Here is a 16,515-nt window from a genome sequence, read left to right as displayed (position 1 = left end):
CCCTGAGGTCAAGGACTATCGTTGTTGTCTTTCTATCCTCCAAGATTTCCCCCAGTTGACTATGTATCTGGTTTGTTTGCACATAGTTGTTTGCCTGTTGTCTCTCCCACGAGACTGAGCTCCTGGAGGGCAGGGCCCATTTTTTCCCTTTCTTTGTATCTCCAGCTCTTAAGACAGTGCCAGCATGCAGTAGGCACTTAATAAATGCTTGCTGACTTTATGTCTGCAGCACCTAGCCTAGTGTCTTGCATACAGGAGGCACCCAATAAATGCTTGCTGAATTTGTTGAGTTGTTGCAGAGGAGACTGAGAGAGTTGCCCCTGGTATTCCAGGGCTAGGATGTGAAAACAGAATTAGGCCTTTTCTGCTTAGCTGCTGACAGCAAAACCAGGAGCAGTGGAGGAGAGGCTGAAGAGCAGATCTCATGTTCATGGAAGGATCTGGGGCTCCCCAAAGCAGAATGGCCTGTGTCCCAGGAGGCAGGGGATGCCCCTCACCGGAGCACCTGCTGGGGGTGCTGACCAGGCTTCTAGATTCCTGTAAGCTCATGGTACCACACCTCCACAGAGCAGGTCCAGGCAGCAAGAAGTCTCCCACTTCCAGTGGAATCTGCCTAATCCCTGGACTTGCATCACCTGCCCCAGCAGGGACTAGACAATAGGAACCATTAACTAGATTTGTGACTTTCATCCTACTGACTTTGTTGTTGTTGTTTGTTTAGCGTTTTATGGCTTTGATTTACTTTTAATTTATTCATCCCACTTCTCTGAAAGTGGGTGGATACCTAAATACATTCAATTCCCAGAAACCTTGCTCCTGAGTCATTACCAGGAAAATTAGTGATTTAATCTCCCCCTCAACAAATAGGGAAGGAATGAGTGTCATGTGTCTGAAAGGGCACTGGGTTAACACTTGTCAGAAGCCCTGACTTCTAACCCTACTTGCTCACAAGTCTCAGTTTCTTTGCCTGTAAAATGGGGGATTGAGGGTAGCAGATCAGCTGTCCTTTCCAGCTCAGAGACTCTGTGTTCTAGGGGCCCCTTCAGAACAGTCTGTTAATCACTGCATCCTGTCCTTATGGGGAGCTACTCAGTACAGTAATAGGCCTGGAGTTGGGAAGACCTGAATTCAAATCTGGCCTCACATTTATTAGCTGTGTGACCCCAGGCAAGTCTGTCTGCTGCTCAGCCTCAGTTTCCTCATCTGTAAAATGGGGATAATAATAGCACCTGCCTTCCAGGTTTGTGGTGAGGAGCAAATAAGACCATATGCGCTTGCCTAGTGCCTGGCACATAGTAGGTGTTTAATAAATGCTTATTCCCTTCCTTTCCTCAGAAGTGGCCTTCACACTCGAATCATGCAGCGAGGGACAGTTTCCCATAGGCTCTATAGTCCCCGTGGTCTTCCAGAGAAGGCAGTCATCCTACAAGGTTCTGAGGAGGCCGATTCTCTCTTTAGACAGGGCTTACCAAGGAAGAAACAATTACCTTTCCGTGGTTATCGATGCCCACAAGTGCCAGGGAGGTCCAGGAGAGCTGCATGGCTTTGAAGTGGATGGAGGGACCAGTGGTCCGCTGCCTTTTGATGGCTTGTTCGTCCACTGGGCGCTGCGTGGTGGAGCCATAGAACACGGCCATTGTCTGCAGGGAGAGTCGGTGGACAATGTGGACACTGCCATCATGAAAGGCCAGTGCCAGACCTGGGAGTAGGAGAGACAAGAAGGGTCACAAAATCAAGCAAGCGCCTCGGAGGAGGAGGGGGGGAGGAGGGGAAGAGGAGGGGGCGGGGAGGAGGAAGAGGAAAAGGAGGAAGAGCAGGAGGAGGAGGAGGAGGAGGAGGACAACCCTGGAGTTTGATCCAACTTCCTCACTTTATAGATGAGAAACAGTAATGTGCCAAAGGTTAGCTGCAGAGCAGGTTATCATAGGCAGAGCTGGGATTAGAACCCAGACCCTGCTTTCAGTGGCAATGTCCTCACAGCACGACTCAGCCACCTGGAGGTGGCATGTAAGGCTCCACTTTCCTCCCCAAGGGGAACAAGACCTTGGTAAAATTCCTAAAACAGTTTTTCTTCTTATACATTTATTGACTTGTTGCACTGTTGACTGCACACATGCATGCATGCATACATTTACACATATGCACACACAAATGTACATATGTACATGCGTGTAAGATCACAGGAGAACACAAGGGCTCTTAGAGACCACCCAGACTACTCCATCATTTTACAGGTATCTTGTAGACCACCTAAAATCTCCCTGTAATTCCCAGAGGCAGCCTAGTGCTGAATAGACCAGATATGATCCAAGCTGAGATGACTCAACATAGATCTATGGCAGGGAGAGGGACCGAGGAAATCCAAATCACTGATCTGTTGGCTGTACCCCAAAGACACAGGGTATCCATTCCTGGTTCTATTTCCCATTCCTGGGCCCTCTTGCCTCCCTAAGTGAGGGCTGTCCTTCGGAGCTCAGCTGCAGTCCCACTTCCTCAAGGAGGTCTCTGTAAACCCCAGTGACATCTGCTTTGGAGGAGCACCTGGTGATTTTCAGTCTGGCCTCATAGTTATCTGATGACTCTGGGCACAAATGTCTCATCTTCCTGCTCATGCTGTCACTCCCTTGAGGACAGGAGCAGCACCTTCTACATCACTGTATCCCCCAGCACCTGGGCCACAGTCCTTGGATTCCTTCCACAAGCATTCAGGCACCTGCCTACTAAGTGCAAGGTTCTGGGCAAGGTGGGAGGAAAGGCCCAGCCATGACTCAGACCTGCGGGGCCTGGGCATGATTTTACTTTTCTGGGCCTCCGTTTCCTCAAGTGTAGAATGAGGGGGTTGGACTAGATGGGCTCCCTCCCAGCTGCAAATCTGTGATAAGTAAATACAAGATAATGTGAGGAGGGCAAGAACACTAACTAGACCAAGGGCTCTTAACCTGGAGGCCCTCAACTTGTTCTTTTACCATCTGGATGACTTCTTGCTTCACTACATTTGGCGTCTTTTGCCTGTCCTTTCTATTTTATTCTGGACATGACTGTGAGAAGGTGAAGAGGCCCCGGCCTGGAGGGATCAGGAAATGCTCTTCCTACACAGGTGGCACCTGATCTGAGCCATGAAGAAAGACAAGGGTTCTACCAGGCAGGAGGGAGGAAGGAGTCTGTTCCAGAAATGGGGGACAGAATGATACCAGCAAGGGCAGGAGACAGCAAACACATCCATCTGGCTGGAATGTAGATGGTGTGAGGGAGAGGAGGCTGAAGTAAGCTGGGAGAGTGGCTGGGGCCCACCTGTAAAGGGGTTTAAATGCCATTTATCCTCAAGGCAATAGTGAGCCAGTGAAGCTTCTGGATCCTGAAGGAGCTGACAGAGCCACACAGCTACTCACAGCCCTGTCATAGCTGCCCAAAGGATCTTTTTTGGGGGGGAGGGGGGAGCAATGAGGGTTAAGTGACTTGCCCAGGGTCACACAGCTAGTGTCAAGTGCCCAAAGGATCTTACAGAGTGCCATCCCCTTCTCCACCCCATCCCACCACATCATACAGATGAGGAAACTGAGACCAGAGAGGCTGACTTGCCCAGGGTCACACTGGTAGTGACTGAGCCAGGATTCAAATCCATGTCCCCCTTCTACTGTGTTCCCTTTCTGGAATACAAGTGTGGCATGTCAGCTTCTGAGGAGATCAAGTCTGACCTCCAACGTCAAAACCCTATGAGCATGGGGCAGCTAGGTGGCGCAGTGGATAAAGCACGGGCCCTGGATTCAGAGGGACCTGAGTTCAAATCCAACCTCAGACACTTGACACTTACTAGCTGTGTGACCTTGGGCAGGTCACTTAACCCTCATTGCCCCCCCCAAAAAAAAAAACAAAACAAAATCCTATGAGCCTGGTTTATAACCCCTTCATGCCTTAGGAGACAGTCTATCTTTTTTTTTAACCAGCATTCACTTTCTCTCCCATTTGTGTCCCTTCCCCCAGCCCTCCTGAACAAGGAAGAATGGCCTTTCTAATGAACAACTGTGGCTGAAAGAATCTGTCCCCTAATTGTGACCTAACAGGGAGCCCCTCAGCACCCGGCAGAAGGGTTCTCAGAAAGACCGACTCAGAGGTTCGTCCTCTATCTCAGATAGGTAATGCCAAGGAAAAGGCTCAGGAGCCCATGGTCACTCCAAACCATGCCCCGAGACAACAAAGCAGGTCATCTGTAGAGACCGTTAAATCTGTGTGATGCTGGAGGACAGAACAAGGACTCGTGCATGGGGGGAGGTGAGAAGTACAAGGAGGCAGATGGAGTGATCCCGGGAAGGATCAGCATCAGCCAGAAACAGGAGCAGAACTAGTCAACCTGAGCGACAAAAAGCTGGGTGCAGCTACCGAGCGCCTCGCATGGTGGGGTCCAGCTAGGATATGGGAGTATGACATAAAGCCTGGAGGCTGCTGGGTCAGTAATGAGACCGACCAACAGGCCTGGCTGGTTTGCACAGAGTCTTGGAGTCCAACAAGCCCCCAGGGCTTGGGAAGGGCATGGATGGATGGCCTGGAAGGCCCTACAGGACTCTTCCAGGAAGCTGATGCATGGGAAGGCAGCACCTGGGGCAGGTAGGCAGTGGCAGGGGACACATGGGTCTTTCCTGATCCTTGGGTGTGCTATGCCTGGCATCTTCCCCCAGAGGGCAGCTGTTTAGTAGGGATAAGACTCTTCTGAAACTCTGCTGAGCGCCCCAGGCCTGGGGGGGAGGGCCCTGCCTGCAGCTCTAGAATTCAGGGAAACTGGGCCTCCCCCAGGGCCACATTTCCTATTCAGTTTCCGCTTAAACACCTTCTGTGTTTACTTAAGCTTCACTGCCAAACATTTCCTTCTTCCCCACCATGAAGTATCGCTCAAAACAAAGAATTAAGAAAAAAAAGGCAGCTTGGCAAAGCCAGCTACCTCATCAACTGAGTCTGAGAGTGTTGTGGGTCCTTTCCCAGCCTCTTCCTGGGCTGCCAATGCCAAAAAGAACAAGATAAGTGATGGACAGAGACCCTTGCCCTCCCTGGCCACTTGGTTCTAAGCGGGGGGGGGGGGGGGGGGGGGGGGCCCCCGCAGGCTGAGCGCCGAGGGAGGCTATGTGCGCACCCCCACTTGGCCCAGGGAACCCTGGAGAGGGGGCATGTGACTGGCCCCGGTGCAGGATCACATTCTCCCAACACGGATTTCTTTCTCTTTTCTTCCAGGGTTACATCCAGCACACTCCCAACTTCATCTGGCTCTAGGAGCAATTCTGGGTGTGACAGGGCCTGAGGCGACACAGCGGGTCGTCAGAGCACTGAAGCTGGGGCAGGAGACCTGGCTGGAGGCCCATCTCTGCTCTGGGCTGGCTGTGACTTTGGGCAAGTCATTTCCATTCTCTGGGTCTCAATTTCCTCATCTAGACAAAGAGGGATTTGGCCTCTGAGGTCCCTTCATGAGCCACTTAATCACACTAACTTCCCTCCTCTCTAAAATGGGTGTAATAATACTGCTCCCCCCCTTACCTCAGAGCTATTGCGAAGAGCAAATATGACCTGTTCTGTACCATTATAAACAGGAAACTCTGTTTAATTCTGGCCCCAAAACTTCTTCCTGGTAACTCGGGCTCGATTATATGGGATTATATGTGTACTTGACCCCTTGGGAAGTCTGGTAAAACTTACAGCCCCCTTCTGAGAAGAATGCTTACAAATAATTGAAGGAAATGCTACATTTCAATTAGAGCTTAGTGAAAATAAAGATGTCGGGTTTTTTCCTCCATCCAAACTCAGAGACCCTCATAATCCACCCTGGGACCTTGGTAGGGATCAGTGGCCCTTAGATTAAGAATGCCTACATGAGAATCACTAGGGATGCCTGAAGCTTCCTCTCACATGGCATCTTGTATACCATGCCAGGAGTGTGTGTGTGTGTGTGTGTGTGCGCACGCGCACACTATATATAATTTATATAACATGCATAAAATGCACAGCAGCTCAGCTGATGCCATACCTAATCCAGGGCAGAATTTGGTGTCGCTGGCCACTTTCAGGTCAGTGTTGGTGAGCGAGATGGGCAACTTGGGCAGGGCCACAGCAGACACACGGTCCAGATCATTGGTTGCTGAAAGAATCCGCCACTTGAGGATCATCGGTTGTTTATCTCCAACTTAAAAATGCAGCACCAGAAAGAAGAAAAGAAACAGAACACTTGAGGGGGCGGCATGAGTCCTGTGTGTTATTTAATATGACTGAAGCTAAAAGATTGTTCCCTGGCCTCATCCCCACTGATGAATTATCCTGAAGCTTCGCAATGTCACTATAGAAACAAAGCTTGTCCTCTTTCACATTTAATTAGATCAAGTCCCATGGCAGGGGAAGAAGGGAGGATTTATGGAGGCTTCTTCAAGACAGAGGTAGAGAGTCAGTTCCCCCCCCCCCCCTCCGCCCCGGCTCTTCGGCCCATTTGGAGAGGGTCAAAAGTGCCTAGCTCTTAGGCATTCAGAAAGCTCAGAACATCCATTACCACTAAGCAGAGAGCAGCCTCTTTAATTCAATGTTTACAACATCTGTGCCTTCAAAAACACACCAGAGAACTGCTTAGGTTTGGGGGTGGGAGGAAAAAGGGCAGGGAAGAAGGGAAGAAAAAGGAAATGGGACTGTTTTATTTTAATTCCATTAAATGGAAAGGACTAGGAGTCCTGAGCACTGGGAGGTATACGTTCATTCACTGAACATTCAACTACTAAGTGCTGGTGGGCAGAGGGTCCAGTGCTTGGCATTGGGAGAGATAGAGAGAGAACATAGCGACCTTGTCCTTAAGTAGCTTACAACTGAGTAAAGGGTATTAAGCCATGTGCTTAAACATAACAAAAGTGCAAATAGAAATGAATAAGAGGAGCACAAAATGTGAGGGAAGTAAAGGAGGGAGAGATGGCTTCAAGCTGGAGCAAACAGGTCAAGGACCTCAGAAGGACCTGAGTTCAAATCTGACTTCAGACACTTGACATTTACTAGCTGAGTGACCCTGGGCAAGTCACTTAACCCTCACTGCCCTGCAAACCCTGCCCCCCCAAAAAACCCAAAAAAACCAAAACAAAAAAAGAGACTTAATTGCTAAGAAAGGAAGACTTCAGCAGCCTACGGAGTGCTCGTCTCCCTCATCTAGCCTGACGGGCAGCTCCTTTAGATTGGGGGTCCCCAGCTGTCCTAACCAGGATGTGTCTTCCTCTATCTCCCAAGCCTTTTTTTCCCATGTATGATCAGCAGCACTATAGGAGCAGCCATCTTGTGGGGGTGTCATTTAACATATAAATACTACTAGCTGAACTGTGAACTGTACACATTTCCAATGACTGGTTGACTGCTTCAGATTCACACTGGCTTCTTGGCAGTAGCCAACTGAACAATTAGGGCAGCTAGGTGGCACCACAGTGCATGGAGCACAGGGCCCGGAGTCAGGAAGACATCCTCCTGAGTTAAGATCTGACCTCAGGAAATTACCTCAGGAAGTGGCCCTGGGGGTCACTTCACCTTTTGCCTCAATTTCCTCATCTGCAAAATGAGCTGGAGAAGGAAATGACAAGCCACTCCGGTATCTCTGCCAAGAAAACCCCAAATAGGATCACAGAGAGTTGGACGTGACTGAAAATGACTGAACAACAACAGTGGAACAACTCATGTGACACATGGAAACAAGTCCGATGTTCTAGTTTTTACTGAGACTTGGCTGGATGATGACTGGGCCATGGCACACCCTAATTCGAAGGAATAGGATAAATTTTAAAAAGGAAGAGCATACTTGTTTGAAGAAATGGAGGAACCAAAGGAAAGAAACATGGTAGACTAGCATTTGAGTAAATCAATGACAAGAACCAACATTCACATAACACTTTAAAGCTTGTCATAACAATAACAATGATAAGAATGACAGCAACAAGAATCAGAGCCAGCATTCTTATACAGCACCTACTCTGTGCCAGGCATTGGACCAAGCACTTTGCAAATACTAATTTATTTAATCTTCACAACAACCCATTTTACAAATGTGGAAATGGAAGCAAAGGTTAAGGAACTTGCCTGCCCAGTCAGTGTCTGAGGCTGGGATTTGAATTCAGGCCTTCCTGACACCAGGCTCAGTGCTCTCTCCACTGTGTCACCCAGCTGCCAAAGGTCAGGACAACAGAGAAGGGCATTTTTTTGTTATGTTTTGTTTTTTAACTTATACTGGGGAAAACAAGAGGAGCCACTCAAAAAAAGGACCAGGATTGTTCTTTTGGCGGATGGGACAAGGAACATAGATGACACACAGAAGCCAGGACGATTCAGCTTCTACTTTGCTTGTTTTCTCTGCTGTGGAAAATGATCTCTGGACTGAAAAGGAGAGGAAAAAAAGCAAATAAAAATCAAGATAAGCAGAAAGAGGGAAGGAAGGGGGGTGGGTGGAAAGACTGACAGACAGAGGAGAGAGAGAATGAGAAAGAGAAAGAGAGAGAGAGGAACAAGCAACTGGCCCTGATGACCTGAGGATTCCAGTCATCCAGCCTGGCCAAATAGCATCCTGGAAGCATGAAAGAACTGGTTAATGTGACAAGGGACTTGTTGTCGGTGATCTCTGAAAGAATGTGAGCAATGGGGGAGCACCACAGGACCAGAGAAAGTGAAACGTCTTGGTTATCAAAAAAAGGAAGGGAACAAAGTCTGGAAACGACAGACTGATCGACTTAACTTCTATTCCTGGTAAAATTCTAGAACCTTATTATTAAAGGCTGGCAGTGGGGTCAAAGGAGCACAGATCTAGGGCTAGAAAGAACCTCGGGGGGCCATTTAACCCAAGAACCTTTCCCCCATGTTGTAATTAAAGAGATCCAGGAGAAATGAAGAGACCGCTGCACCTTTAGTAAGGAAACACAAACGAAAAACCAGCTGAGCACTGACGAGCACCAGTCATATCAAACCAACACCATTTCCTTCTCTGACAAGGTTACCAAATAGGCAAGGACAGGGACAGGGATCTGACCTATGACTTCACTGACACAAACTACTCCCAGGTGAGGAAATTCTCTTTACTGAGGAAGGAGGATGCCTCCTCTGCAACTCAGAGAGAGGCCTAGGACACTGAGACTTTCCCAAGGTCACAAAGTCAGGGTGTGTCAGAGGTAAGATGTGAGCCCAGGTTTTCCTGGCTTTGAGGTGAGATCTGTTACATGGATTTTAGTAATATGCCTGACAAAGTTTCTCATACTACTTTTTCTTTCTTTGTTTCTTTCTTTGTATCTTCCTTTCTTTCTCTTTCCTTCTTTTTTTCTTTCTGCTACTGGGGTTAAATGACTTGCCCAGGTTCACAAATCTAGCAAGTGTCTGAAGCTACATGTGAACTTGAGTCCCCCAACTCTGGGGCCAGTGCTCTATCCACTATGCCACATAGCCGTCTTCTCATACTATTTTCTTGATAATATGGGAAGCTTGGGGCCGAAGATAGTAGAATTAGGGGGGTTAAGGACTGGCTGCATGGGCAGCCCGTTAATGGGTCAAGGCCAATATGGAAAGAAGTCTTTAGTGGAATTAGAAAGACTCTTCAGATCCCAGTTCTGCTACCGGTGTGACCCTGGACAAATTAACTCCCCTCAGGGGAAGGGGGCAGCTTTATTCAATGAACTCTAAGGTTCCTTTCAATTCTAAATACTAGGATATGGGTACACAAAGCACGACAGACAAAGGAAGTATAACTAAAAGTTGAGTAGGTACATTCAGTATTAATACAGAAAAGGAAAAATGACTACCCAAATGCAGGGGTGGATGGGCAACAGAATAGGACTGAGCAAGTACCTAAGAAGTCATTATCATCCTAGGTGAAGGTTAACTTTAACAGTCAGCATGTTTACCTAAAAAACACATAAATTAAAACCTCCTAACAAGTGGAGCTTCTTCCCTTTGGCTCAGTGGGGTGAGGGCTCAAATGACTTCAAGTGGCAGAGCATCAGACTTTTTCCAAAGGACACCTGGGAAAGGAAACTCACCTACAGGGGAGATCTGCTGGAAGATGTTGTTCACAGGCAGGCCCTCCTTGCGCAGGGACCAGCACTCCACAATGCTGCTCATCTGGTTGGAGGCACACAGGAGCACCTGCAGGGCAGAGGGAGAGGTAGCTGGCCCAAGGGTAAACTGGCCATAGCCCAGCAGTGAAGAGCGACGGTGGGGCTCCCCTTGGCCTGCTTTAACTCACTGAGGTCAGAGCTCATCCTGCTAGCAGTCATCCACGTTAGAAACCTCCGTCCTTCAGATTCTACCTACACAACAACGTGACCCCTGTAACCCTGTCTCCACCCACATAGGCAGAGCCTGAGTCCAGATCTTCACTACCCTCTCCATGTTCCTAACTGGTCTCTCTCTCTGCTGTCAGTCTGTCCCCTCTCCAGCTTGGCATTTAAGGGCCCCAGAACCCGGCCTCAACCTACCTTTCTAGTCTCTTCTCACACTATTCCCCTTCCTACACTCTACGTTTTATAGGCAAACTGGACTTCCAGTCATTCCCTAAGCCCATGTGCCATCCTCTGCCTCTGGCATCTGCCTAGGCAGTGCCCCGTGCCTTCAGTGTCCTTCACAACCACTGACTTTTGCATTCCCTTCTCCCTTGGAGACCCCTCTCCTCAGGAACCAATGCCTCTTTGAGGCATTAGTATTAATGCTCTTTCCCTCCTGGTTTGACTTATGTTTACAAGTTTGTATACAGGTTGTATACGGCCCCAAGAGAACGTAAGCTCCCTGAAGGCAGTGACCATTCTCTGTCTCATCTGTGTATCTTCAGCACACTGCAGGGAGTAGGCACTTGATCAGTGTTCATTGTGTTGAGCAGAATACAAAGACTTGGAAGGGACCTTGAGGATCACCTTCCTAATCTTCTTTTCTCATCTTCATTTTCCAGATGAAGAAACTGAATCCCAGGGGAGTTAAGTGATTGCCTGAGCCTCAGTTTCCCCATCAAAGAGATGGAGATGATAATATCCGCAGCCATCCACAGGATCAGGCTGTGGTGGGGAAAGTGCTTTGGAAACTGTGAATGGTCTCAGCAGTGGAAATTGTGGGAATTATTAGAAAAACGGGCAGCGGCTCACCTGCTCAGACATGTCTCTGGCAAGGAATTTCAGGTGTGTGATGGCAGGGTACTTGTCCTTGCGGGCTGGGTCTGTGGTGCAGCGCATGAAGAGAGACGGGAGGATCTCTGTGTCGATCCTGCACTTCTCATTCACCACACTGACGCACACCTTGTAGAACTGGACAGGGGAAGTGCTGCTGCCATCAGACGTGGCCACCACGATGTTCCCACCACCTGTGAAGGCGATGTCTGCCAGGGCCACTCGGCAGCGCAGGCGGCACAGGCTCTCAGTGGATGTCAGCACCTGCCCGTTGGGCTTCAGCAAGGAGACAGTCACCAGCCCACTGATAGTCACTGCAATCCAGCCCTCCATGGGCTTCCCGCCAAAGAGCGTCAGAGAAGGGGAGAACTTGACTCGAGAAAACTTATCACCGAAACTTGAAGCACCAGACTGCAAAGGAAGAAATGGCCTGCTGAATGCTATCCTTTAAAATGGAGCTCAGGGGGCAGCTAGGTGGCACCAGTGGATAAAACACTGGCCCTGGATTCAGGAGAACCTGAGTTCAGATTCAGCCTCAGACACTTGACTCTCACTAGCTCACCCTGGGCAAATCACTTAACCCTCATTGCCCTGCAAAAAATAAAATAAAATAGAGCTGAGATGCCTTAGCGCTCAGGAAGTCTTCCCTGATCCTGCCTAGCTGGTGGCAACCTCTCAATCCTTCATTCTCACTGTACATTATTTTTCTATGTGTAACTCAATTCGATGCTTAAAGGAAGTGTCACTGCATCAGTATGAACGATAACATAGATTCCATCTCTGCTATGACATGTTAACTGGTCTCCAGGAGTTGCTGTGGTCAAAAAAATTCATCTCCCTTCAGCCAACTGGACAAGTATCTTTAGAACTAACAAGACTGTTATCTCCACACAACGGACACTCCACTGTGGGCCAATGCCAAGGCATATCTGGTTCAGCAGGACAAAGAACCTGGGACTACCTCCCAGCAATGACAAGGTATCACAAAAATGGGATTTTAATGATGGCCTTAAAACCAATTACATTCCACCTTTTTATATATTTATCTACCACTAAAAGACCTTCTGACACTTCAGCACACAGCATCTGGAGAGGAACCCTAAAAACACTACAGGACAAAAGCTACAGTAGCTGCTAACAAGATGGGAAGGGACTGTCATGCTCGGACCAGCCAGGCTAAGCCTGAGAGGATCACCACCCAAGGCTGGTCAAGGGCTGAGAAATTCTTTTTAGCTGCAACAATTCATAACCCTGTATCTACAAAAGCCTGGGGTGACTGAAATCTGCAATGGTGGTGTAAGGATTGGAATGACGCCACCTGCTGGACACTTACTGTAGAAAAGCTCCGCCATGAAGTGAAGGTCTTTGAGGGCAAGACCAGGAGTCTTTTCTTTGGCATCAGGAAGTGACGTTGGCTTGTGGGAGGAAGAAGGGGGGAGCCTGGCACTCTGACTGGGGTTTTTTCCTGGGGACTGTGGCAGAGAGGGGAGCTAGAAATGCACTCTCCCTTGGATAGATAGATGAATCTAGGACTTTCTCTCTTTACCAAATTCTTATTCTCCTTAATAAATGCTTAAAAATCTACTCCTTGCTAAAGCTTATAATTTATTGGCGACCACTCATTAGATTTTAGACAGACTAGCTAGAATTTTAGCCTTAACAGTGGAAAGAGTACCTACCCTAATAAAATCACAGATCTTCTGAGGTACTGAATAAGGAGAGGGTCCTTATACCTTTTATTATAGTTCAGAGTTGGGGGTGGGGTGGGGGAACTATCTTCATCTGTATACCTGCAGAGATAGCTGCAAAGAATTTTTTATTTCCTTAGTTGAGGGAAAATCAGTGATGGAAAGAACTTGATTTCAAAGGCTTAATTTTTCTGGATAGTTTCAAATTGGGAGTCTCTTATAGAAGACTGTTACATATACAAATACCCTCTGAATCTGCAAAGTCCCACTCAAGTTGACAGGAGAACAACTGGCATTTTGTGGATCTATTCTACTTCTGAGTCACAGGCTCATAAGGTTTATAGCTAAGGGACTTGAGTATAACCCCTTTCGTTTTAGACACAAGAAAACGGAGACAAGAGGCTAGTGCTTGCTCAAAACCCAAGTCTTCAATATGCTTTCCACAGCATCATGTTGTATCTGAGGAGCAGAAGGGAAAGAGGAGGAGCTGAACTGTCGCTGCCTTGGAAGTGGCAAAAACTTGCGTGGGTCCTTTAAAAAAAACCAAAGCCTGATGGGGCAGCTAGGTGGTGCAGTGGATAGAGCACCGGCCCTGGAGTCAGGAGTACCTGAGTTCAAATCCGGCCTCAGACACTTAACACTAACTAGCTGTGTGACCCTGGGCAAGTCACTTAACCCCAATTGCCTCACTAAAAAAAAACAACAACAACAAAAAAAAAACAAAGCCTGAAAGAGTGAAATCTACCATGTCCTGTTTCTATGCCTCAATGAACTATGACGGTGCCCATGGGATCAGGTGATTATAAGCTCTGGACAATTCTATGGAACCAGCCTGACTAAATCAAGAGTGAATGATTTGACAAGAGGAAATAGACAGCAAAACTATACTAGTGGGGGATCTGAATCTTCCTCTCTCAGAATTAGACAAATCTAGCCACAAAATAAATAAGAAAGATGTTAAAGATATGAATAGAATGTTAGAAAAGTTAGATATAATAGATGTCTGGAGAAAACCGAATGGGGATTGAAAGGAATATACCTTTTTCTCAGCAGTACATGGCACATATTCAAAAACTGACCATGTATTAGGGCACAAAAACCTCATAGTCAAATGTAGAAAGGCAGAAATAGTAAACGTATCCTTTTCAAATCATGATCCAATAAAAATTACATGTAATAAAGAGCCATGGAAAGGTAGACAGAAACTTAATTGGAAACTAAATAATCTCATTTTAAAGAATGAGTGGGTCAAACAACAAATCATAGAAACAATCAATAACTTCATCCAAGACGATGACAATAATGAGACAATATGCCAAAATCTATGGGATGTAGCCAAAGCAAGGCTATGGGGAAATTTTATATCTCTAAATGCTTACCTCAATAAAAAGAGAAAGAGGAGATCAATGAATTGGGCATGCAACTTAAAAAGTTAAAAACTTAAAAAAAACCCTAAATACTAAATTAGAAATCCTGAAAAGTAAAGGAGAAATGAATAAAATTGAAAGCAAGAAAAAAACAGAATTAATCAATAAAACTAAGAACTGGTTTTATGAAAAAAAAAACCAATAAAACAGATAAACCATTGTTTCATTTGATTAAAAAAAAGAAGAAAACCAAATTACCAGTATCAAAAATGAAAGGGGTGATTTCACCACCAATGAAGCAGAAATTAAAGCAATAACTAGGAACTATTTTGCCCAATTGTATGCCAATAAATTTGACGATCTAAATGAAATGGATAAATATTTACAAAAATACAAACTTCCCAGGTTAAATGAAGAGGAAATAAAATCCTTAAATAATCCCATATCAGAAAAAGAAATTGAACAAGCCATTAATGACCTCACTAAGAAAAAATCTCCAGGGCCAGATGGGTTTACAAGTGAATTCTACCAAACATTTAAAGAACAATTAATTCAAATATTATTCAAATTATTTGGAAAAATAGGTGAAGGAGTTCTATCAAATTCGTTTTATGACACAAATATGCTGGTGATACCAAAACCAGGCAGAGCCAAAACAGAGAAAGAAAATCATAGACCAATTTCCCTAATGAATATTTGTTTTGTTTTGTTTTGTTTTTTGCAGGCAATGGGGGTTAAGTGACTTGCCCAGGGTCACACAGCTAGTAAGTGTCAAGTGTCTGAGGCTGGATTTGAACTCAGGTACTCCTGAATTCAGGGCCGGTGCTTTAACCACTGCGCCATCTAGCTGCCCCTTCCCTAATGAATATTGACTCTAAAATCTTAAATAAGATATTAGCAAGGAGATTACAGCAAGTAATCACCAGGATCTATGACCAGGTGGGATTTATACCAGGAATCTGGTTCAACATTAGGAAAACTATTAACATAATAAACCACATCAATAAGACAACTAACCAAAATCGTACAATTATTTCAATAGATGCAGAGAAAGCTTTTGACAAAATATAGCACCCATTCCTAATAAAAACACTAGAGAGCTTAGGAATAGGTGGTGCTTTCCTTAAAATAATAAGCAGTATCTACCTAAAACCAACAGGAAGCATTATATGTAATGGAGATAAGTTAGAAGCCTTCTCAATAAGATCAGGGATGAAACAGGGATGTCTATTATCACCTCTATTCTTTAATATTGTACTAGAAATGTTAGCTTTAGCAATCAAAGAAGAAAAAAGGAATTAAAGGAATTAGAATAGGCAAGGAGGAAACAAAACTACCACTCTTTGCAGACGATATGATGATATACTTGGAGAATCCTAGAGAATCAACTAAAAAATTACTTGAAACAATTAACAACTTTAGCAAAGCTAAAGGATATAAAATAAATCCACAATTTTTATAGCCAGTACTTCTGATAAAGGCCTCATTTCTAAAATATATAAAGAACTAAATCAAATTTCTAAGAATCCAAGTAATTCCCCAATTGAGAAATGGTCAAAGGATATGAACAGGCAGTTTTCTGATGAAGAAATCAAAGCTATCTATTGCCATATGAAAAAATGCTCTCAATCACTATTGATTAGAGAGATGCAAATTAAAACTCTGAGGTACCACCTCACACCTATCAGATTGGCTAATATGACAAAAAAGGAAAATAATAAATGTCGGAAAAGCGGTGGAAAAATTGGAACACTAATGCATTGTTGGTGGAGCTATGAATTGATCTAACCATTCTGGAGAGCAGTTTGGAACTATGCCCAAAGGGTTATAAAGCTTTGCATACCCTTTGACCCAGCAATACTACTATTAGGTCTTTTCCCAAGGAGATCATAAAAAAGGGAAAAGGACCCACATGTACACAAATATTTATAGCTGCTCTTTTTGTGGTGGCAAGGAATTGGAGATTGAGGGGCTGCCCTCTTTTTGTGGTGGCAAGGAATTGGAGATTGAGGGGCTGCCCATCAATTGGGAATGTGTGAACAAGTTGTGGTATATGAATGTAATGGAATATTATTGTGCTGTAAGAAACAATGAGCAGGCAGATTTCAGAGAAACCTGAAAGGACTTGCATGAACTGATGCTGAGTGAGATGAGCAGAACCAAGAGAACATGGTACACAGTATCATCAACATTGTGTGTTGATCTACTGTGATGGACTATATTCTTCTCACCAATGCAATGGTACAGAAGAGTTCCAGGGAACTCATGATGGAAGAGGATCTCCAAATCCAGGGAAAAAAAAAAAAAAGAACTGTGGAGTATAGATGCTGA

General features: G+C 45.7%; 1 protein-coding gene across 4 annotated transcripts in view; it reads right to left on the bottom strand.

The window, feature by feature from the left end:
- MED16 (mediator complex subunit 16) overlaps positions 1–16,515 on the bottom strand; it is a 49,269-nt gene that overhangs the window by 16,523 nt on the left and 16,231 nt on the right. For all 4 annotated transcript variants that reach the window (XM_043988122.1, XM_043988114.1, XM_043988106.1 and 1 more), the window contains 4 exons: positions 11,109–11,540; positions 10,014–10,119; positions 6,008–6,163; positions 1,488–1,699 (listed from right to left, as the gene is read on the bottom strand). In XM_043988122.1, coding sequence (XP_043844057.1) covers positions 1,488–1,699; positions 6,008–6,163; positions 10,014–10,119; positions 11,109–11,540 — 906 coding nt within the window. The remainder of the gene's footprint in view (positions 1–1,487; positions 1,700–6,007; positions 6,164–10,013; positions 10,120–11,108; positions 11,541–16,515) is intronic.

The sequence above is a fragment of the Dromiciops gliroides genome, chromosome 1, assembly GCF_019393635.1.
Source record: "Dromiciops gliroides isolate mDroGli1 chromosome 1, mDroGli1.pri, whole genome shotgun sequence".
NCBI lineage: Eukaryota > Metazoa > Chordata > Mammalia > Microbiotheria > Microbiotheriidae > Dromiciops > Dromiciops gliroides.
Note: the sequence above shows the minus strand (reverse complement) of the source record. Positions and strands in the feature narration are given on the sequence as shown.